We start from the raw sequence: 25,518 nt of genomic DNA, 5'->3' as shown, positions 1-25,518 counted from the left end.
TAAGGCTGTTATGTTGTACCTATGATATTTACAATTTTAAACCTGAATTCTTTTTTAATGTATATTATTATGGGAGAATTGCTTCTGAAAAGTCACCCATTCTGATTCAAATAAGTAGACTTTATTTAAAATTTAGTGAATAGGGCCTCCTGTATCTCTCCAATTTTTTTATATCTTGGCTTTTCTCTGTGATCACAAAAATCATTCTTCTTTTCCTATCTCCATTTCCACCTTTCTCTCTGGTTCAGTGACAATTTTTCTTTCTTTTCTTCTCAGAGCTCTAAACTACTTAAGGCTCCACCCCACCTGGCCTAAAAATCTTGGATCTCTCTAGGAGCTTTCTATGAGTCCCACATTTTCAGTTTCCTGTCAGGATAAGTACATTTGAATGCCTCATCATCACCACACTTAAAATGACTAACAAAACTTATCCTCTTTCTACCAAACCCTCCTTTCTTTGGCTCGTTTTCTAGATTTCTGCCAGTCTAACTGTAAACCTGAGAATTATCTTTGTCTGAATCCTTAGAGACATATACTAAGACCTGTTGACCCACTGTAATCCTACTGAATTTTATAAACTGTAAATTCAATTATATCAAAACTATGCCTAATTTTTTAATGGCCCACAGTATAAACTTCCATCATTACATATGTCTTTTTATGATGTGACTACTGCTGGCCTTTTTAACCCCACCTCTTTATTGTCAACCACATAAAACCATTTGCAGTTTAATGAAAATTTGATATCATTCCATTTCTATTGATTGATTTAGTGATTGGTGGTACCTTACTAGTCCTACCTGAAATGCCTTCAAGACTCAGCTCAAATGTTGCCACTTCTGTAACCTTTATTGAATCTTCCCTCCAAACCTCCCAATGCATATTGTGTTTATCACACCATGTATCACATACTCATGTCACAAATGATAGTACAATTATTTGTTTGTATGACCATCTTTCCTAATAAACTATGAACTTCTTGAGGGTGCCGATTTTCATAATCCCTGTTCCTGACACACAGTGGGCACTAAAGTAATGTTTTATGAATTAATGATCCAGAGTGATATTCTATCAAATTTGGACCATTGAATGGGCCTTCTACCAGCTTTTCCTACATCTAGTGTTTCCTGTTTTAGAAGCACTCTGTATCTTGGACAGATTAATATTTTGGAAAAATAACTTGACATCAGGGGATTACCATACTCCCCTAAAGTCAGTAGCTTCCAGTTGTCTAAAATATAAAGTCTACAATTCTTATCCCGAATTAATCTGGCCTCCAAATTACTGTATACTTTATTGTATTGATGAAACAGGTTATTTGCCATAGGTGAGATAGAACTAAAGTGTGTTTAAAAAGTTACCTTACACAATGATTTCTATGTACTCCTTGTTTCTCAGACCAGTTGGAATTTATGAGGGCACAGTGGGTCTTTGCCCTTATCTATAGCATCTCACACATAAAATTCTGTCAGTTGCCATTTAAAGACTCTCCCTGAGATCTTTCTATTATATCTTTGCTTACTGTAATTGTTCTGCTTGAGTGTTCTTTTTCCATCCCATTTATCAAGATTTAGCCTACTCTGTAGGCCTATCTCAAGTACAAGTCTCCTCTGAAACCTTTGATTGCCTTGACCTCCTGCCACGTTAGAATGACTCTCTTCCTGCTTTGTACTTCTCTTTTTCATACATGTTATAGTCTTTTGATACCTCCATTTTGCTCCAATTTTAGTTGAATATGTACATGTATTTTCTGCTTACTGTAAAATACAGTGAAAAAAGGGATTTGCTTTTATTAGCCACCATGTCATAAGTTATAGTCCCTACTTTTTTCCTTTAATGAAAAGATTGATCTTTTCTGAAAGTAATTTCTGGAAGAAAAGCAAATAAGGTGAGGGAAAGTTATTCATACTATTAAGCTGTATACTTTCACATTGCTGTGAAGAAATTTTAAGTATCTCTATTTGGAATTACTTATAGCATGAATGTTCAGGTGAAATAATATAAAGATTATCTGCTTACTTTCAGGGTTTCATTGGTTCTCCTGGAGAAGTAGGACAGCTGGGACCTGAAGGAGAAAGAGTAAGTACATTTTCTTCAAATATTATTTCTAAAGTGGTATACATATGGTAATGTACAACAGGGGTCATAAACTCAGATGTCAAGCTGGTAATCTTATTGAGTGAAGCAAGCCAGCTTTAATAAAAATCACCTACCAAAAATATAATAAGGTTCTCCTGAATTTTACCAACTACATTTTGAGAAAATATGATGATATATTTTAAATTCAGTTTTAAAAAACACAAATTGAAATATTAAAAAACCTAATTATGAAAATTTTATTTTGTAATTCATTAATATTTGATAATAAACTCTGGACAAGTTTTATATTTTGTGCAATATGCACAAAATATACAATGTGCAATACAATGAGCAATAAATAATTCACCCTCACAAGAGAGAATTTTTTATTTAATAATGAAAGACAGCTGTTCATAAATGTAGGTGCTTGTGAATGAAGATAGAATCTTTGCAAGATGGTTTGTATATATTAAAAAAATAATATATGTACAGAGGTCTGACAGCCCAACCTCATCTTACTTAGTTTTAGGTACCAGTATAATTCAGTGATTTCTATTTGCAGGCCTTCATTTACATTGTCAGTATTTTTTTTCCAAGTAAAAATTTTATTTTATTTTTTTTCGTTCAAATACAGCTGTTCCCACTTTCACCCCACCACGTCCTCCCCACCCCATTCATCCCCACCTTCCACCATTGAACCTAACCCCTTTGGCTTTGTCCATGTGTCCTTCATACATATTCCTTAATGGCCCTTCCTTCATTATCCCCCATTATTTCTCTCCCTCCTTCTCTCTGGTGACTGTCAGATTTCAAAAGAATAAAATGAAATGATATTAGCTTATTATAAGGTTTGAAAGAAAAGAAAATTATATTCAAAATTTAACATTTAATTTTATTATTATAGGAAGCTATTCAGACAAAATTTTCATTTCTGGAAACTGGCTTTTGCTGATGAAAGTAAACCAGATTATTCTTTGCTAGATGAATTTTTCAAATATGTATTTTTTCAACTGAATGAATTAAATTTCATTTTCTTGCAATTACTTGTAAATGCCCTTCCACAGAAGAAATATTCAGAGTTGAAGCTTGCTGTAATAGCAATCAAAATGCCCAGCCTTCTTTGGTGAGATGAGGTGAAGATTTGTCCTTGGAAAACATACTGATTATTTGTTTCACTTGTAGAAATATCTTCAGCATGATCTGACAAATAAGCTACTTAACTGCCTTTTGATACAGCAGACTTATACATGATGTTTCCAATCCATCATGCAAAGAATTGGGCTGCTTCTCATTGACAGTTTATACAGTTTACATGTTAATTATTCCGCTGCTCATGATACAATCCTTTCCTGAACTTTTTTATGAACTTATTTCTAGTCATTGATGTAGTAAATAAACCAAAGTTATATGTTATTGCAGTGTTATCATCTTGGATTTAAGGATCCCAGTGTTGACACTGACCTTCAGTGGACACACTGACTATAATTATATTCACTAATTTTGACCAGTCTGTATGAAAACATTAAGACTGTTGAAAGTCATAAATATAGTTATTTTGTGATACTGTGCTTATCATGGGTACCATGTCCTAATATCTTTTGGCTACTTAAAATTCTGATTAAAACCACAAATTATATAGCTAAGTGGGTGCCATTACTATGTTATAAAACATGTAAGTAGAGAAAAGCAGAAGAGTAATATGGTGCTAATCACTCCTGAAAACAAATAGAAAAATTCCTGTCTTGAAGTTAATATATATTATATTTATTTATGAAAAAATATCTATTTATAAAATATGTATTTACTTATGAAAATGCTTATATAATTTTGTCTGCACTACCCTGAGATTTAGTAAAGCTACTAAAATTTTAGAAAATAATCTCATTTAAAAATGATTGGATATATTCTATAAAGATGCATAAAGTACTAATGAAATGAGTCTTATTGCTCACCCAAGAACTCTTTTTTGAAAGATTATAGAAACATTAGATGAGTATTTCTCAAACGCTGTTGAGTTGAAAATAGATGAATTATTTTAACCAATGGTATCTTCTTACTTACCAACTTGTACTGTAAGTCTCAACCTACATGGTTCTGACAGTTTTCTTAGTCTCTAAGGCTTATAAGTAGTTTTCAGTCTCAAAGTGATTATATCAATTAAGATGATTTGGACAGCAAGTAACAGAAAACCTCAACTTAAACTGGCTTAAAAATGAGGACGTTTTTAATAGTGATGATAAGGATAATAGCAAATTATTTACTGAATGGTTCTATATACAAATACTTTGTATTAATCAACTCCTTTAATACAATATGCAGTAAGATTGGTACTATTATTATTCCCACCATAGATGAAGAAAATGAGGCACACAGAGAGAAAGACTGGTCTAAGACTATACACTGAAAGCAGAGCCAGGATTTGAACATAGATATTCTGGCTCCGAAGCTTGAGTGCTTAATTACTATGCCCTACTGCTTCTTATATGACCAGAAACCCTGGGTTAGGTTGGGTCTAGGCACAATATGATCTCGAGCCCAGTGATTTCATCATTCTTCTCTCCACCTTGCCTAATGTTGGCTTTATCTTAAGGCTTGTTTCCCACATGATTGCTCGATTGCCAGTGCAAGGGCAAAATGTACCCTTGTTTATGCTCAAGAGACATGGAGACAGAGGGGAGGTAATTGGTCCTTGGGTGTGGAAAATAAGGCCTGTTTGTCTGGTTGTGCCATCTTTGGTTATGTGCCTACCTCAGGACAAATAACTATCACCAGAGGAACGTCGGGATTCCATTTAGAAGTACAGAGGGGATGGATTCCTGAATAAAATCAGGATTCAGTTATGAAGAAGAAAAGGATCCACTTCAGTTACATTAATATATTGAAGCTTCCTGAATATCACACCAATTTAAAGAACACTTTATTTCTCCAGCATATTTCATTAATTGATGTTTCAGAATATTTAACTCAATTATTTGTTCAACAGACATTTAACTTTTGACTTTTTTGTATTTTAGGGTGTTCCTGGGATTCGTGGAAAGAAGGGTCTTAAGGGAAGACAGGTAGTTCAATTCTTGTTTCCTGAGGGTCAGTTTAGAGCAGTGTTATCTAATTATGTGCATATTTCTTGCCTGTTAAAGTATGAATGTGGTTGTTCTTGTCCACAGTCCGTGTCATTGGACAGAATTTAATTTTTGCTACTTTGACAGTTCAGCAAATACTACCTGAGAGTGTAAAGGAAAATTCAGATTAAAAATAATTTAAAATTTAACACTTCTAACTCATGTGCAGTGGGAGAGACTTTTTCCCCCATGACAAGAGCTAAAGTGTCACAGAAAATACATGAAAAATTTAAAACACTAATTATAGCACTATCCACCCTCATGGTTTAGAGGTTTTTTACATACCTGCTTCAGATGTTAGCTGAGAAACTAGTTTTCTAACATTTCTTATATTTTCAGATAAAAAAAATCAATGAAAATGAATTTTTCCAGATAATGTAATAATTTCAGAGATGGGTAGAAGTTTTGACATCATCCAAAATCCCATTATTTAACAATGAGCTAACTGTGGTAAGGGAAGCATCTTCAGGTTATCTGGCTGGCTGAATTAATGCAGCTAAATAGCCACCTGCTTTTTGCACATGCTGGTTTTACTACTATTCTAAGATATTTATTAGGGTGAGACAGTCTGTGTTATACTGTATTCTCTAGTCTGTGAGGAGGAAAATTGCTTTTCATGACACCTTTTCTAAAATTTTGGTGTATATGACTAAAATCTTGGTCATAATGTTAAAGGATTACAAATCTCACCAGAATATTTATATTGTTGTAAAGCATTTTAACCTTTGAGCTTTGCAATATTTCTTGAAGGTAGATGTTAAAAGACTTGCTCAGAATCACATAGTAAAATTGGTAAAGTCAAGAACTGAGCTCCTCTGAATATAAATCCAGGATCCTTTTCCTTACTTCTTAGATATTCTGCTGTCTGTCTTCTATGCATTGCTTAGAAGAGCATTATTTTTATGACATTTAGAGAACATAGGATAAAAATTATTTTAAAGTTTCACTTTAAAGATTTTAATTTATTAAGATTGAACTTACCAAACTGTCAAGAAATAAAAAATAAGTCAAACATTTTATTTTCTTGAACTTACATTGAACTTTATCACTAATCTTATAGCAACAACAGAGACTTTTACCATCACCATTAACATCATCACCATTTTTTATTCTCAAGCTGTGCTAAATATTCTATATGCTACCTCATTTAATTACACTCTACTATGTTTCAAAACATTGATATGTTATTTCTTTATGTTTTAGCCCTCAAAAACATGTCTCATACTTCAACAGAAATACTTGTCTATTTATTATGTGTGAAATATTTAAATTAAATATGCAGATGTATACGCTGTCTCAGAATTGATAATAGGTTACATTTATCTTCTTTATTCTTGCATTCTTCCTTCTGTGTTTAATTTTTTTCTATTCTCCTCTTATCAAAGTATGCTGTCAATAAAAGAATGAATTTATTTATGCCACCATATAAATTACTTCCAGTGCTTAAATATTACCTTACCTATTAGCATTTCTGTTTTAAATGTAGTTTAAGACAAAAAGTAATCTGCAATGGTTGAATTTTAGGTATTGGGGTATTGGTGAGAAAATATTTTCTCAAAGCTCCTGTGATACGTCATTTCAGTAGCTACCAACTTTATTTATTAATATGACTGGTCTTATGTAAATACTAACTTTATCTTGGCAATGTATAGATAATATGTAGTTTCCTATAAAATTGTTTATAGAAATTTATAGATAACATCTGGGTTTCTTACTCCATGGGGAATTATAAAATTATCCAATACATATTATTGAATTCAAAAGGGTAGTTCAAGAAAAACTGGAAAAATAGTGAGTGGAATGATTACTGGGTTCTTTGTTTGATCATACTTTTCTTTACATTATAAATTTGTAAAGTTTTATTGATTTAAAAACATATGCTTTTTTAAAAATTTTATTTTAATCATTGTTCAAATACAGTTTTCTCCTTTTTACTCCTAGTCCAGCCCCCCCCCAACCCCTCCCCACTTCCCTCCCATTACCACCCTTCCCCTAGTTTTTGTCCATGTGTCCTTTAAGTTTGTTCCCGTGAACCCTTCCCAATGTCCCCTGAAATTCCCTCTACTCTCCCCTGTGGTCAATGTCAGCCTGTCCTCTATTTCATTGTCTTTGGTTATATTTTGCTTGTTTCTTTGTTTTGTTATTTAGGTTCCTGTTAAAGGTGAGATCATATGGTATTTGTCTTTCACTGTAAAAACATATGCTTTTGAATAGGGGGAAAGCGGGGACAACTGCAATAGGGTAAACAATAAAAATAAAGAAAAATTATACTTTTGTGGTAGATTTAGATACTTAAAAATAATATTTGAAGGACACATGTATCCTTGTGTTTATAATAGAAGATTTGTCTGGTGCTATAATATGTCATATATACTATATGTACTTTTCTTTGTCTTTACCACAAAATTATTTGGCCATGTTTATGAGGAAATCACTATACTTAGAGTAAGATAGAGTTACAGCCACAAGGTAAATTATGCCAAGGCTGACCTCACAGACTCTTCCAGAATGTTACCCTATGTGTAAATGCTTCCTTATGTTCTATTTTTTTAAGTAAAATCATCTTCAGATAGCTTTGACCTTAAGTTAGGGCAACTATATTAACAGGGAATATTATACATCATGGGACACTTGTATTTCAGTTTAGGTGATTAAGATCCCATGAGAAGGCTGGTCTCAGTAGCAGTAAAGGGAAAGTATCTTTTGATAATATGTCCACTCTCTTTGATGTGGAAAATGTTAGTTGTGTGAAATACAAATATGGCAATTTTCAGTTTATTAAATCTCATATACTATTTGTTGTTATATATGAAGTAAATATTCAAATACAGAAGTAGAACTAACTGATTCCAGGCCTCCATACAGGCAGAAACCTGTGCATCTGAAAGAATGTTACAGTAACCCAGAAATGCCCCAATCTGAAAGTACTGATATCTAAGAGACTTTTGGCTCTACATGTGTCCAAGACTATTACTTCCAGTTTTCTGCCATTTCAGAGCTATTTAAAAGTGTGGGCTGATGCTTCATTAGGTTACTTCTCTGTGGATCCCATGTTACTTAATTTACTATCATTAGTATGAATATTATTAAAAGATGTAGTTTATTGCAATTATCACTTCCCTTTAATTAACTGAATTAATCTTTCTGTGTTTCAGATCAGCTTGTTACTCAAATTTTAATTAGCTAGAAGTATTCAGTCTTACAAACATAGAATAGTATGATTCAGTTTTAAATAATTATATTAACATATAATTTGTAGAACAACAGTAGCTCTTTTTAGATCACTTTGTTTTTTGTAACATTTTATACTTAGATTCTTAATGTCTGAAGTTAAGGCCAGTAACTAGTAAAATAAATCACTTCATTTTCTATATTATGTGAGATATGAAACACTGTGACAGTCAAAAAGAATGAAGATAATAGGCATAGAAAACTTTAAAATCCAAGCTCAGTTTTTTCTAAATATTAGTCAGGATAAGCTTCTTTGGATTACTGAGTTAGTTTCTAATCTGCGTACTGAAGATCTGTGTTTGATATCCATAGTTTACACAATATTTAAATGTACACATATTGACATCATGTCATATATACATTTAACACAGAATCATAGAGGAGTGGTGAAAATCCTGTTTATAACTGTTCAACAAGTTAGTAATATTGCTAAGCTTAGGTTTTGAAAAATGTTGCTGTAAATCATACACTCTAGTAGTTGTACAAATGACCACTTATTTCTCCGAGTAAACACTAAGCATTGGAATTAAGTTGTAAGCCAGCTTCCTTAGGGATGTCTGTATTTTTTTAAATAAAATTATAGGTTCACAAGTAAGAGATATCTTCTTCAAGGCAGTATAAATATTATATGAATGCTATTGAAAATGAACACATTGAAAACATATTATTTTGGCTATTCAAGAGTTATTTATTATTTAGCCTCATCCTGATATTTTTAAATTTAATGTTTGTGTTATAAAGTTATTTTACATTAAATTTTCCCAGAAAACTCTTTGGCCCCAAAATAAAACATGCTTATTCACTATTTAAGGATTTAGTTGATATTTGTAACAAAATCTGTTTTTGTTTTCAACCAGGAAAAGTAGGAAAATTGTTTTGTTAGGAATTTAGTTTATTTTAGGATGAAAGAGTATGTAAAAATAGTTATATTAGCAAATTCATTTGTTCCTTGGTCTTAGATTGTTGGTATTTGAGAAGATTTTTTTCTTGTATTATAAGCAATTTTTAATTTCAAGATCTTAGTATATGGTACTTACTAATCACTGCAATTATTTTTAAAGACATCATGTAATTAGTTACATATTAGAAAATACTTCTACTCATGCTTTTGGATATGATTTAGTTCTTTTCTCTTCCTCCTCTTCCCTCCTACACTCCCTCTGTCATTGAGTTTTACGAGGTACATTCAGCAAAATCAGCCTTTGAAGATGGGGAAGCCCAAAAGACTGTTGATTCATTCTTCTCACTATCTGTGAATAGAGCTTGAGTTATTTTTCCAGAGATTTAAATACAGTAGTAGACAATCTTTATTGGTCAGGACTCTTTGAAACATAATATTTTACATGTTTTACTGTCTTTATTTGAGAAGCTTCTTGGAACATATCTAATAAGTCAGATTCATCCACTGATTTATAATAGAAAAGAACTCTTTAAAAAACAGCGGAAGCAAGGAAAGAGGACATGTGTGTATTGGCTAACTTCAGATTTTATGTATATTACATAATTAAGTAGCTTCCTTTTTAATGCAAGGTTTTCAGACTTTGTTTTGTGGTGTCACTGTCAGGAAATTCTATAGTTGCTTTGGGGGAGAAAAGGCATTTTACAGGGGCCTCAGACTGATTCAATCAGTAGTCTCTCATACTGAGTTGGCTGTGCATGTTTATATGGCTCCACAGACCTAAAATACAGCAGAGCTGACTTGCCTAGGTTGAAAATAAACATGAAATTGGAGATTGGGAGTTTACTCTCAACAACTCTCAAACCGTTGTCGGAATAGAGAGGTTTTCTAAGGAGTTTTTCAGACCTGATAGGAATAGAATATAAAAAATCATATTACATTTGAAGTGTGACAAAGAGAAAAAGTGTACTCAGTTTTCTTCCTATGAAAATCTAGATATCACAGCCTTACACTAGCAGAAAAATAACACCCTTAGTACATTGTAACACTCAGACTTCCGAGATGTTTACTTTTCTAATTATAGAAAGGAGTGTCTCCTTTCCTTACACATCTTTCTGTTACAGGACTCTATTTAAAGTAAACTGTATTTTGTCTTCTAACTCCAGTGTTAGAATTTCAGAATATAAAATCCTCTGCTAGACATCTGTTATTAGTTTCTATCCTTAGCTCAAAACCATCTTAAGTTTGTATTGCACAGTATTTCATGTGTATACATTTATGGAAACGTTGGAGACAGTATTTTCTTTTGCCTAGGAAAAGGTTGCAATTCTATCATAAACTACTACTGTTGCTAGAGCATTATAGAAAACTCATTAATTTTTAAGTGATTCTGCCTCTTTCAGGAAAAATGTACTTTCTGGATTCTATTTTACTGGGTATAGTCTGTAATAGGTATATTTGTCTAACCATACCTTAACAAGGTGTATGGAAGAGCCCAAGGCTCTGAATTAAACCTACTTTCAAGGTTGGGACAGCTGCTAAGAAGAGGGGTGGATACTCAATGAACTACAGTTCATGATCTGGGGAAGGTCTAGGCAGGGCTAGTTTTCACAGAGATATGACACCAACAAGTGGAAGTTCAGCCAGGCAGTTATTTTCAGAGCAGATATATTAAGGGAAAACTCTGAGTCTGTAGGTTATCAGTATCAGGAATGTGAAAATGTGAGTGCATTTATGGCAGTGAGGTTTGGCTTGGGTTTAGGGACTGTGTTCTCTCTGTGAAAAAATAGTAAGAATAAGGTGGGGCTCCTATGTTTGAGGGATAGGACATGACATTGTGTACCAAAACTGGTTTTTGGACACAAGAATAAGGGAGAGTCCAGTTCCTAGAACTGGAGTACAAGGCTGTAATCAGTCTTTAAGAACAAGGCAGGAACTTGACTTGGAGAACTGAGGTCCAAATCATAGCTAGGATAACAGTAAGCCTGACTTGAAACTAAGTCTCTGAAGATTGGACCAGAAGTCCTTAAATTCCTACCTAGTTTTAAAATTCATCCCAACCATCAGGACATGGTTAGCACTTGAAGTGTGTATCGAATTGCCCTACCTGTGAGAAGAACCAAGGGGTAGACACTGGATCGTCACACAGTACTTCATACTCTAGCCTTTTCCTACAGTAATTATGGTTCACTTTCAAAGGATTTTAAAACATCAGGAATTCTTGGTAATATGTATTCATGTGTAGAATGTATAAAACTAACTTCTAGGTTTTATTTTAATCCCAGGTAAATTAGTGTCCCTTTTAATTACTTAGCCTTGGGAAAAATCGAGTTTCTGTTTTTATTGCTAATGCCTAGTTAGTATATACGCCTTTTATGATAATTTTTATTTGTCTCTATTTTAGATTGAATATGTTGTTTCTAAATCTGTTCTTTAGAAAGAATAAAATATGTTCATAATTAATCAGCCTTTAACAAAAGATTTTCATTGCTTTTATTTTTTAAATTTTAGAAATATAGTCATTAGCCCTGGCTGGCGTAACTCAGTGGATTGAGCGCGGGCTGTGAACCAAAGTGTCACAGGTTTGATTCCCAGTCAGGGTACATGCCTGGGTTGCAGGCCATGACTCCCAGCAACCGCACATTGATGTTTCTCTCTCTCTCTATCTCCTTCCCTTCCCTCTCTAAAAAATAAATAAATAAAATATTAAAAAAAAGAAATAGTCATTAGTATTTTATGGTTATTTTGGCCCTCATATTTCTCTACATATCTTATATGTATTATTTTTCTAATTTCTATATAGAACTAGGAAAAGAATACTTTTTTTAGGCTCCCTGAGGAATAAGTTTTCCACCGTTTAAAGATACTTATTTATACTACCCAGTGGAGTATCTGCAGGTGTTCTGAAATACTAACACCACATATATTGAAGTATGTGAAGTCTGGGATATGTGGTTTGTTTTAGTGTTAGAAAACTATCATGTTTGATAATACTACCATTGTTAGACCCAGACAAAGAGAGAAATTTGATCTGGGCTCTGGACTTCTGAGACACTGAACATCACAAAAGATAAATGTATTTTTAAAAAGAAACAAAAGTACCCCCGTCCCTCAGGATTCACCCCTTAAAATTGGCGTAGAAACCCTAGACATCCTCTCCTGTTACTGTGTGTTAGTTGTCTACTGCTGTTACAGAATGCTCTAAGTTAGTGATGTAACACAACAATAAATATATAGTATTTCTCAGAGTTTCTGTCAGTCAGGAATTTGGGAGTGACTTATTTGGATGGGTCTAGCTTAGGGTTTCTCATGAGGTTGCAGTCAAGACTTTGGGCAGCACTGTTGGCAGCTGAAGGCTTGACTGGGGCTGGAGGATCTGCTTTGGCTCACTTACTGGATGTCTGTTTTGGTGCTAGTTGGTGGGAGTCCCCACTTCCTCCTCTTGGGAAATTTCCACATGGCAACTTTAATGTCTTTATGAAATGGCTTTAGGCTTCCACCAGAGCAAGTGATGCATGAGAGCAAGATGGAGGGTGTAGCACCTTTTGTGACCCAGCCTTAAAAGTTGCATGCTATCATGTTTATATATTGGGAGGGGACTACACCGAAACATTAATCCCAGGAAGTGAGAATCATGGAGGGGTCCATCTTTGAGGCTAACCACTAGAGTTTAATAGTATTCTGGCCTCAGAGAAATTGTTCTCCATATCTCTTGCCTCTAATCTCATGTCTGAGTGCCATGAAGGTCTATAGATGGTACCATTGCTATCATTAGAGACAGAAACTGCTCAAGATATTGGTGAGGATTTGAGCAGGAAATAGAAGTACCCAGGTGAGAGGAAAGATGAATTAAGTTACTCCAGTCCATCCCCACCCTGTTGTCCCTGCCAATGGGTCATTTATACTTGTTCTCTAACTAGGCCTTTTGGAGGGGTGAGCGGGGCAGGGGAGAGCAATGAGGGGAAATTGGGACAACTGTAATAGAACAACAATTAAAAAAACTTTGTAGCAAAAAATTAAGTTTTCTAATTCTTCTTTCAGTGTGAATGCAATAGTCTCTTGTATAAGGAAATACTATTTCCTGGTAATGCAGAGGTTCTGTTTTCTTGCTTTTCTTTGTGTTCTGATTAATGGTTTCAAAGGTAGTAGAATTAGTGCAATATTTGCAATAGCTGCACCCAGAGACAGCAAAACATTTTGCATTATTGAACAACTCATATTATTCTTAAAATTGCATTTCCTAGGTATAGACACAAAATTCAAGAAGCATGATGAAAACTATTTATACTGGCAATTAGTCGGATATAAAATGCTAGAATGATTAAGTTTTTAAATATAGTTATTTAATTAGATTAAAAGATTTTTTAAAACATTTTTTGTTGTTGTTCACATACAGATTTCTGCCTTTCCCCACACCCCTCCCCACCTCCCTCCCATCTCCACCCCCCCTTGTTATTGTCCACGTGTCTTTTATAATTGTTCCTGTAAACCCTTCACCCTTTTCCCCCATTATGCCCTCCCCTCTCCCCTCTGGTCACTGACAGCCTGTTTTCAATTTCAGCCTCTTTGGCTATGCTTTGCTTACTTGTTCATTTTGTTGATAGGTTCCTGTTGAAGGTGAGATTATATGGTATTTGTCTTTCACCCCTGGCTTACTTCACTTAGCATAATGCTCTCCAGTTCCATCCATGCTTTCAAAAAGGGTAGGAACTCCTTCTTTCTTTCTGCTGTGTAGAATTCCATTGTGTAAATGTACCACAGTTTTTTGATCCATCTAAATGATGGGCACTTAGGTTGCTTCCATCACTCGGCTATTATAAATTGGACTGCTATGAACATCGGGGTGCATAGGTTCTTTTGGATTGGTGTTTCAAGGTTCTTAGGATATAATCCTATCAGTGGAATTGCTGAGTCAAAAGGCAGTTCCATTTTTAGTTTTCTGAGGAAATTCCATGCTGTTTTCCATAGTGATTGCACCAGTCTGCAATCCCACCAACGGTGCACTACTAGGGTTCCCTTTTCTCCACAACCTGTCCAACACTTGTTTATAGATTAAAAGATTTTAAAAAGTTAATATAAAAATTTTAGTTTAACAAATATATTCGTTAATTATAATTTGCAATAAAAAAATAAAAAGTGGCCCTGGCTAGGTGTCTCAGTTGATTGTAGCATTGTCCCATAGGAGAAAAGGTTGTGGGTTTTATCCCCACTCAGGGCACATTTCTAAGTTGCAGGTTTTATCCCTAGTTGGAGTGCATATGGGAGACAACTGATTGATGTTTCTCTCTCATGCCCATGTTTCTCTCTGTCCCTCTCTCTCTAAAATCAATACGCATATTATCAGGTAAGGATTAAAGTAAATAAAATAAAAAGCAGTAAATACATTCAAAGAAGTGATTTACTTAAATTTTAAAAATCTGGAAACAGTGTCAGTAGTTTTTATATTGAGTGTTACCACATAGTAAAATTTGCAAGTAGGACTTTATACTTCCTCTATTGAAAGAACATTTAATTACCAATTCTGTTAGTTTTCTACATTTTGCTGCATAAAAATACCACAACCTTAGTGGCCTAAAACAACACTCAGTTATTATCTCACAGATTTCAGCAGTTTAGATTTAACTGGTCTTTCTGCTCAGGGTCATAAGGCTCCACCTAAAATGTCATCTGGCTGCATTATCATCTGGAGGCTTTACTGGGGAATAGTTCACTCCCAAACCCACCCATTCAGGTTGTGAGAAGAAATGATTTCCTGGAGGTTGTGGAAAGACTGTAGAACTGGGGGCTCTGGCCTTTTGCTGGTTCTTGTGAACTTCCTTTAGGTCTTGTGGCCTGTCCACAGTTCCTAGAGGGCACTCACAGTTCCCTGACCTGTGGGTGCTTATTTCGTCAGGCTCAAAAGGGAATTCACTAGCTCCAGGCTGCTAGGATGGAGCCTTATATTGTGTAACATAATCATATCAGTTACTTCCTCTCACCTTTGCTTTATTCTGTTTGTTAGGAGAAGCAGGTGATAGTCTCATGCACTCTCACAGTGAGGATACCACACAGGGATGTGAACAGCAGGCAGTGGAAGTCATTAAGGGTCACCTTAAAAGTCTGTCCACTCTACTGATCAAACAGTAGAAATGAGCAAGAAAATGATTCACAAATTAAAGAAATCAACTGAAATCCCTGAAATGTCATATTCTTTATAAAATAAAATTTTATAACTGATCAAAACAATAAAAATGTATGGAAGAGGATTAGGCACAACACAGAAGCAATAATGCATCTCTGGCATACCCATTAAATAGATGGTTATTACATTAATGAAATTGGCAAATTGGGCAAGGAAGGTAAAAACTCAAGCTTTCCTATGGATAATAATTCTGGAAAATGGCCATTACATGTTTGGTAGTGTGAGGATATTTCTAGAGAGGACAATTTGATTTAAATTAATGGTTATAGTATTTTAGTGGGTAAACATGAGACAGAATTTTGTATTTTATTTTGTAACAAATTCTTTCAAGTGGTGAAAGAAACTGTAGAAATTGTCCTTTGTAGTCTCAGTTCAAAGACCAAATGTTTTGTCACTATTGTTCCATATTTCACAAACAATCTTAAAGATCATTTTTTTGGCAATGAAGATGTATGGCTACAAATATTGAATTTCATTATCAAAGGAATACAGAAGCTCTTCAGTATTAAAAAATAAAATATTATGCATGTAGTTGCAAGAATCAAAATAACAACTGAATAAATGGTGAATAAACAATGACATTTTCAATGATATAAAATATTAACTGATGTTCTTCAAAAGAAAATACATGTTCAGTATATACTCAAATGTGATTTTTGTGGCATTGACTGTACTGCATTTCATAGAATAAGAAAATATGTCTAGATATAGTAGAAAGTATTTCAAAAATTGATGATACAATGATCAATGTGTAAAAAGGATAAAAATATAACAAATAAGAAATTAAAATGAATTGAAATGCTTAACAGATAATAAAGTAAGAGAAGAAATAATACATAAAACTTTTTAAAGTAGATATTATTCATTTTAAGAAAACTGTTTCAGGGTCAGAGTCAAGTGGAAGAGCTAGTATTTATTATACATATTTTCAAACTACCAGAAGGACAGGATGTTGAAATTAATATTTTATTTTTAATGCTGGTTCTAGAAAGTACAGGTTTTTTTGTAAGTACAGAACTAATCACAGTTCTCTCCCCTCTCCCTTCTTCCTCTCCTTGGGAGTAGAGGTCACAGTTTTGTGAGAACTGGAGAATAACTCTTCCCTCTGGGTGAGGATGGCATCTTATCAATCCCAGATAGCAAGCACATCCTGTTGGCAATCCTGAGTGAGTCCCCAAGGATGCTTTAGCAGTCCAGCTATTTGTTTAGACTGATTGTTTCTTCATTTCGTAAGAAGACCTTTACTGAAATATAATTCACATATTATAAAAGTCACTCTTTTAAAGTGTATAATTTGGTAGTTATTGGTATTTTCACAGAGTTATGCAGGCATCACACTGATTTTAGAAAATTTTCATCACCTCAGGAAGAAACTCTGTACCTGTCTATTAGCACTCAGTCCCCATTTCTCCCCCATACCACCAGCACTAGACAAACAGTAATTTGCTTTCCATCTCTGTGAATGTGCCTATTCTGGGCATTTCACATTAATGGAATTATGCAATGCGTCTCTCATTCTTTATTATTTCACTGAGGTTTATGGGAAATCTACTTACAATCTATCTAAAAATCAATCATCTCTTATGTTTCAGATTTATTATAGTGGTTTTCCCCCATTTTTTCCATTACCCATGCATCATAAATGTTTTCAAATACCCATATTAGCACATACTGACTTGAATGATGTATTGCAGATTTGTGAGCTTGTTAACAACAGAATTTGAGTCCCAAAGACAATGAAAGCAAAATACCTGCCTGAACTTCAACTGACTTTAAAGGGAGTATGGCTACAATATGTTTGACTGCATGGGTGGTTTTTGCATTATCCTCTGATTAAGAATAAGAGAAACTGCTTCTGAGTATGAGTTATTTATATCTTAGAAATAGCATAAAATTTCCATTGTTAAACCACCTTTCAAACTTAGCCCATTTATACTTGTACCAGTGAATGAATGAGTTTTGTCAGTCTGTTAATGTGTAATATTTTGTACTGAGTTGCCTAAATAAAGAGTTTATAAGAATCTTAACAATATTTACAAATCAATAAATGTAATCCATTGCATAAACAAAAGGAAGGACAAAAATCACAAGATCCTATCAATAGATGCAGGAAAAGCATGTGTTAAGGTACAGCACCCATTTATGATAAAAAAAAAAAAAAAACACTCAGTAAAGTGGGAATAGAGGGAGCATACCTCAACATAATAAAGGCCATATGCAAGAAACCTACAGAAAACATCATACTCAATAGGCAAAAACTAAAAGCTTTCCCACTAAGATCAGGAACAAGACAAGGGTGACCAGTTTCACCACTTCTATCCAACACAGCATTGGAAGTTCTAGCCACAGTGATCAGACAAGAAAAAGGAATAAAAGGCATCCAAATTGGAAAGAAGGAAGTAAAACTGTTATTGTTTGCAGATGACATGATAGTGTACATAGAAAACCCTGTAGGATCCACCAAAAAACTACTTGACCTAATAAGTGGATTTGGCAAAGCAGCAGGACACAAAGTCAATATTCAGAAATCGAAGGCATTTTTGTACACCAACAATGAAATATGAGAAACAGAGATCAGGAAAAAAATCCCATTTGCTATAGCAAAAAGAAAAATAAAGTACCTAGGAATAAACCCAACCAAGGGAGTAAAAGACCTGTACTCAGGAAACTACATAACACTGAAGAAAGAAATTAAGGAAGACACAAATAAGTGGAAGTATACACCATGTTCATGGATTAGAAGAATTAACATAATAAAAATGTCCATACTACTTAAAGCAATTTATAGATTCAATGCAATCCCTATTAAAATACCAATGACATATTTCATAGATATAGAACAAACATTTCAAAAATTTATATGGAACTATAAACAACCCCAACTAGCCTCAGGAATTTTGAGAAAGAACAAAGTAGGAGGGATAACAATACCTGATATCAAACTGTATTACAAGGCCACTGTAATTACAGCAGTCTGGTACTGGCATAAGAACAGACACATAGATCAGTTAAACAGAATAAAGAGCTCAGAAATAAACCTGTGTCTCTATGGTCAATTAATTGAAAAATAGGGCAGAAGCATAAAATGGAGTAAAAATAACCTTTTCAATAAATGATGTTGGGAGACCTGGACAGCTACATGCAAAAAAAATGAAACTCAACCACCAACTTACATCATACACAAAAATAAATTCAAGGTGGATAAAAGACTTAAGTTGCAACACCATAAAAATCCTGGAGGAGAACATAGGCAGGAAAATTTCAGATATTCCATGAAGCAGTATTTCTACTGATATGTCCCCTAGAGCAAGGAACATAAAAGAAAAAATAAACAAATGGGACTTCATCAAAATAAAAAGATTCTGCACAGCTAAAGAAAACATCAGCAAAATGAAAAGGGAAGCAACCTTATGGGAAAATATATTTGCCAATGATACCTCAGACAAGGGTTTGATCTCCAAAATATACAAAGAACTCACACAACTACACTCCAGGAAGACAAACAACCAATTAAAAAATGGGCAAAGGGTTTGAACAGACAGCTCTCCAAGGAGAACATACAGAGGGCCCAGAGACATATGAAATGATGCTCAGCATCACTAGCCATCAGAGAGATGCAAATTAAAACTACAATGAGATACCACTTCACACCAGTCAGAATGACCATCATAAACAAATCAACAAAGAGCAAGTGTTGGAGAGGTCATGGAGAAAAGAGGACCCTAGGACACTGTTAGTGGGAATGCAGACTGGTGTAGCCACTGTGGAAAACAGTATGGAATTTCTTCAAAAAGCTAAAATTGGAACTACCTTTTGACCCAGCAATTCCACTGCTGGGCGTACATCCTAAAAATCCTGAAACACCAATTCAGAAAAACCTATGCACTTCAATCAATGTTCATAGCAGCACAATTTACAATAGCCAAGTGTTGGAAGCAGCCTAGGTGCCCATCAGTAAATGAATGGATCAAAACACTGTGGTACATTTACACAGTGGAATGCTACACAGAAGAAAGAAAGACAGAGAGAAAGAGAAAAAAGAGAGAAAGGGAGAAATGGAGAAAGGAAGAAAGAAAGAGAGAGAGAGAGAGGGTGGGGAGAGAGAGAGAAAGAAAGAAAGGAAGGAAGGAAGGAAGGAAGGAAGGAAGGAAGGAAGGAAGGAAGGAAAAGGAAGGAAGGAAGGAAGAAAGAAAGAAAGAAAGAAGAAAGAAAGAAAGAACGAAGAAGACAGAAGAAAGAACGAAAGAAAGAATCATCAGGTTACTGAATAGAGAAAGAAAGGAGGGAGGGAGGAAAGGAAGGAAGGAAGGAGGGAAGGAAGGAAGGGAGGAAGGAAGGAAGGAAGGAAGGAAGGAAGGAAGGAAGGAAGGGGGGAAGGAAGGAAGGAAGGGAGGAAGGGAGGGAGAAAGAAAGAGCTCCTTCATTTTCAACAGCATGGATGGAACTGGGGAGCATTGTACTGAGTGAAATAAGCCAGATAGTGAAAGACAAATACCATATAATCTCACCTGTAAGTGAAATCTAATCAACAAAACAAACAAGTTAACAAAATAAAACCAGAGACATGGAAATAAGGAACAAACTGACAGTGACCACAGGGGAGAGGGGATGGGGATAATGGGTCAAATAAGGGAAGGATGGTCAAAGAACATGTATCAAGGACCCATGGACAAAATCCATGTGGGGAGGAAGGACTGAATGTGGGAGGTGGGGGTGGGTAGGGCAGGAGAGAGTAATTGGGGGGAAATGGGGACAACTTTAATTGAACAACACTTTAAAATAGTATAAGAATCTAACAATGTAATACTATTTTTGTTAGCCTTATAGATGTTTTAAAATAAAAATATTAAAGCGTTTAAGTTTTATAAATCATTGTTAAAGTAGCCTGGTAAATCCAGTGCTAAATCTTTAGACAAAAACTGTAGTATATAAAGTAAGAGTAACTGAGTTATTACTTTACCATAGAGTTTGTAATGAGAAAGTGTGTTACTTTACTAGTCTTTGTGGTTTTACAGTGTAGAATTCTCAGTAGGCATTTGGGAAGCTTAATTTTCTGTGGCACCACATTTAATGTCTGCAGTGTCTATATGCATTATGCCTTGCCCCAATAAAATTGCACTTAAATGGTTTTTTGCATGTTATATTGTGTCTTGTAATTGGGAGCTAACAGTGTTCAGCACAGCAGAGCAGAAATAAAGCACTGACTCTGTGATCATAAGGACTCTATTCAGTTCTCAGTTCTGCCCATCATAGTGGGTTCAAGTGACTTAACCTGTCTGTGCTTTAATTGCCTCAACTTGAAAAGTAAAAATATTAGTTCTCATTCACTCAACCTATTGTGAAGACGAAATGAAGGAATGTAGATCTAATCATGTGTATAAAGACCTGAACACATGGTAAGTGTGCTAGCACATGCTTCATGGTACTAACCATTTTGGTCTCTGCGGTGTGAGTAGAGGAACAGCATGAAATAGCAGACATAATGGATTGGTCAGCTAGAAATCTTGGTTATGTTCCCCTCATTCAATGATTTTTATATAATGATGAACAAATTTCTATTTTATCCAGGTTAGCTTTCTGTACATATTATATGACATGTGAAATAATTTTTATGAAATAGAGAAATATTGTACTTAACCAAATCAGTGAAGTTTTATATAAAACAAATACATATTTTTATTGCACTGCCATTTAAGGATCAGAAAATAAGTATCTCCTATTACTAAATTTCTTACCAGAAAGTACAGCAAAATTTAATTCTTTATTTATTTTAGGTTTAACAACATTTCTTTCTCTTTCCCTGGGCCAGGGTTTTCCAGGTGACTTTGGAGAGAGAGGCCCCGCTGGTCCTGATGGTAGTCCTGTGAGTAAATTGTGAGGGTCCGACCTTGCAGTCTAACAATGCTCAGACTGCACAACAACTGTACTTGCTCATTACCATATTCATGAATAAGCACTGTGGACAGTTTCAGTACCACTGTGCACATTCCAATTTGTATTTTACAACATGAGAAATAAACTAAAAATATTTAATGAATAAACTGTATCTTGAGAGAGAGTCACTGACATTATTTTGACCATGTTAAATGTGACTGCTTAAATAAATATTAGAAATATATGATCATAATACTGTCTTGCATATTGGAGGGGCAAGGGGAAAGAAACTTTTCATGTACATGAAGGGCTAACAAGTCTCATGTAAAAATTGTGCATTGGGTGACTGTTCTTTTGGACTCAAACATGTCATTGATTAACCTTTTGAATATTTTAGAGAGAAATCTCCTTTGGGATTGTTCAGATATCTGTGTTCAGATTAGGAAGCCACCATTTAAAAATGATTTTAATTATACTATAAAGGAATAATGACAGATTGCTGTTTTTTCATACTATTGCATAGGTAGAAGTACTTTCATTTTTTGCCCTCAAAAAGCATCCAGTAGCGATCCTTCCAATTTATGCCATGCACACATTTTTTTTTTCACAAAATTTTAAGGTAAAATTAGAATCAACCACAAAATTCTTACAGCCTAAATTAGGAGGAGTTTCTATATTTGCACATATGTAAATACTAGCATTTGTTCTTAAACTAAAATATTTGAAAATAGTTTCTTTTTATTTCTTTTTATAAATTATAACTGTATTAGGTTATTTAGTGAATTTAGCCAAAGTTTTATTATAACAGTATCTTAAATAGGATATTTACTATCTAATTCTTGCCCATGATTCTGGGGAGCTTCCCATTTCAAGCATAATAAAGTAAGCATTACTTACTTTTTTGCTTTAATACCATTTATGTTCAAATATGTGCCACTTAATGACAGGGATATGTTTTGTGACATGCATTGTTAGATGATTCATCATTGTGTGAACATATAAAGTGCCCTTACACAAACCTAAATGCAAAATGGTACAGCCTACTATATACCTCGGCTATATGGTATAGCACTGTTGTATGTGCGGTTCATTCTTGACTGAAACGTCATTATGAGGTACATGACTTGCATGCCTAGTGTGAAGCCTACATATTAAGTAAATGTGAACTTATTTAATATTTTTTCAGTTAAATATGTGTGAAGTTTGTTGGGGTTGGACTCCTGCAATATTTAAAACTTTTTCAAATCTGCTCCTTATTTTATTTAATTTTTTAGTATATTTTATCATTTATTCTATTGTCCCATTTTTTTCTTCCCTTTATTCCCCTCTGCCCTGCACCCCACTCCCACCAGCATTCTACCCCTTAGTTCATGTCTGTGGATCATACATATAAGTTCATTGGCTTCTTCAATTCCTACACTATTCTTAACCTCCCCTGTCCATTTTGTGCCTACCAATTATGCTTCTTATTCCCTGTACCTTTTCCCCAATTCTCCCCTTCCCTCTCCCCATTGCTTCTTGAAGAGCAATTTGAGTCTTTAAAAATCTTTAAAATGTAAGAAAAAACTGGATATTTTCAGTTTATTGATTTATACTTCTCTATATTTAATACTATATCTTTGCTTAAACAATTTGAAATACAAAAAAATAAGAGACTCTGCTAGAACCTTATATCATGTAAGTAATATAACACAGACATGGAGTGGATTATAAAGACTATAATGTTGAGTTCAAAAGACCATCACAAAGACCAATTGCAAATCAACTGGAAACATTACTGTTGAGAATTTTAAATGTCACTTAAATAATTTAACAATGTTGGTGATTTCTTACATTTGTATAGTGCTTTATGAAACATTTTAAAATCTTTTATATAAGATAATTTTAATTGTGGTCTTTAAATTGAGAACAAATATTAATCCCGTTTGATAATGACAAAACTCATGTGTAGAGAAATTAAATAATGTGCTTCAAAAGAGTTGATAGTGCTTTAAATCATTGGGCCACCTGTCTTTTTATACACTATATAGGCTAGTTATATCTATAATGCTGATTATGAATGGGATTTATTTTCTTTATTACATACATAGGATACATAGAGAAAGCTATACCTAGGCTGGGTGGTGGTCCTAGCAGCCAAAAGCATGAAGCCAGGAGCACTTTGGAGGAGTATAAACTGCCACCAGAGATTTATACTTCTTAGGGAGGACATATGAGAGTAGGGAAGTTTTAGAAATTAGCTGTAGAAGTTGTTAAAATTTGATATATTTTTTCTAAAATATTATTGTCTGCATCTTCAGAAAATACACTTAGTATTCTGGAGTCCTGTTTAACCAATCATGCACATTTCTCTTCCTTAGGGACTTGTAGGTAGCATTGGTCCTCCTGGGTTTCCTGGGCTTAGAGTGAGTATCAGCTATTATCAGTCTTATAAAATATTTCCTTGTGAATTTATATTTGTTAGATATGTTTTAAAACTGTAGAAAAATGAGTTCAGTGTCATTGTTGGATTTCTACCTTGCTCACATGTAATTTCCTAATGCAAATTAGACTAAATAATATGAATCAAAAATTGTATTTTATGATAAGCTAAAATAATTTCTATAGATTTATGTGTACATATGTATTTATGTCTGTGTCATTAAATGTTACTTAATTAAGAACCAGCTTCTTCACCCTGACCATTGTGGCTGGCTCAGTTGGTTGGGCATCATTTGGCAAGGTGAAAGGTTGCCAGTTCAATTCCTGGTCAGGGCACATGCCTGGGTGGCGGCTTTGGTCCCTAGTTGGGGCTTTTATAGGAGGCAGTGGATTGATGTTTCTCTCTCACATCGATGTTTCTCTCCCTCTCTTGCTCTGTCCCTTCTTTTCTCTCTAAAAAAAAAGACAAATATTTTTAAAAAACCAGTCTCTTCAGAAGTATAAGACATACAATAGCCATTTCTTTCCTTTGAGAGAGTCTTTCTGACCATCTAATCTGGACAGATACAGACAGTTCTAAACAAAAACATGGCATCTGTAGACTTTATACATGGAGTAAAATTGAATAATTGGTTAGGAAACCATCCTGAACAAAAGGCAGGGACAGGACTTCACCAGTGCCATTAAACATTTAAATATGTAATTTATTTATTGTACTAAAATATGTGACTATCTTGCTTGTCCACTTAATCAGTTTTTATGCAGTGATTTCAACCCTTTGAGTTTCACTTGAGTGTCTATTGTAGGCAAAGCACAGTCTAGTATAACCTATTCTGTGGAGGCCAAAACAATGTACTACAGATATGTAGCTTTCTGCTAATTTTAGATTATTCATTGGAGTGAACAGACTGCTATTTCTGACATATCTTGACAAATACATTTCTCCCTGCCAAGCTAATGGTTAATGACAATGATATGAATTGCAGATATTGTATGTGTGTGTGTGTATATATGTATATATATATATATATATATTCAGAACTATATGCTTTAATATTCAGTTGAGCTAAAGGCAAAATTGAAATATTTTACGAAATATTAGGAGCTTAATGAAAATAGGATCTTAAAAGTGAACTATTTATATCCATATAAAGCTAGGACATGACCATGGGCAGGGATAAGATTTTTCTTAAAAATCAATTTAGAGCTTACTCTAACATGTGAAGTAGGTAATTAAAACTCTGCAGAGTTCTTTGCCATAAGTTATAGCCATATTTTTAGTTTGAACTTGAACACAGGTCTTCTGACTCCAAATTTAATGTTTTTCCCCCACCTTACCTACTCCAAGGCAGAAGGTGACACCTTGGCCAAAGGAATACATCAAGAGTTCAGTTATTGGAACTATGTTAAAAATCAGAATAATAAGTTTTAACTTTCCATTTTGGGATAGCAAGAGTATATAGAACTGAGAGTCAAAGAACCTGAGAGAGTGTACCTTTAAACTGTTCTCTTATCTAATAGTATTATAGTAACAATAATAAAATTAGCAATAACAGCTCACATTTATTTAGTGTTTTCTATGTGCTAGTCACATGGAAAATGTTTTATGCCATTTAATTCTCAGAATGACACAACACCACTTAGCTCATAGATGTTGAGCCTGGATTTGAAGTCATGCGATCTTTAGCCAGAGTCCAAAATTTTACCTTTTGTGT

General features: G+C 34.2%; 1 protein-coding gene across 1 annotated transcript in view; it reads left to right on the top strand.

The window, feature by feature from the left end:
- The window catches only part of COL24A1 (collagen type XXIV alpha 1 chain), a 333,553-nt gene that overhangs the window by 79,955 nt on the left and 228,080 nt on the right, over positions 1–25,518 (top strand). Inside the window, exons 12-15 of the mRNA XM_036026370.1 lie at positions 2,026–2,079; positions 5,094–5,138; positions 21,318–21,371; positions 23,743–23,787. Coding sequence (XP_035882263.1) covers positions 2,026–2,079; positions 5,094–5,138; positions 21,318–21,371; positions 23,743–23,787 — 198 coding nt within the window. The remainder of the gene's footprint in view (positions 1–2,025; positions 2,080–5,093; positions 5,139–21,317; positions 21,372–23,742; positions 23,788–25,518) is intronic.

This window comes from Phyllostomus discolor, chromosome 5, assembly GCF_004126475.2.
Source record: "Phyllostomus discolor isolate MPI-MPIP mPhyDis1 chromosome 5, mPhyDis1.pri.v3, whole genome shotgun sequence".
NCBI classification, from domain to species: domain Eukaryota; kingdom Metazoa; phylum Chordata; class Mammalia; order Chiroptera; family Phyllostomidae; genus Phyllostomus; species Phyllostomus discolor.
This window is presented reverse-complemented; position numbering and strand designations above follow the sequence as displayed.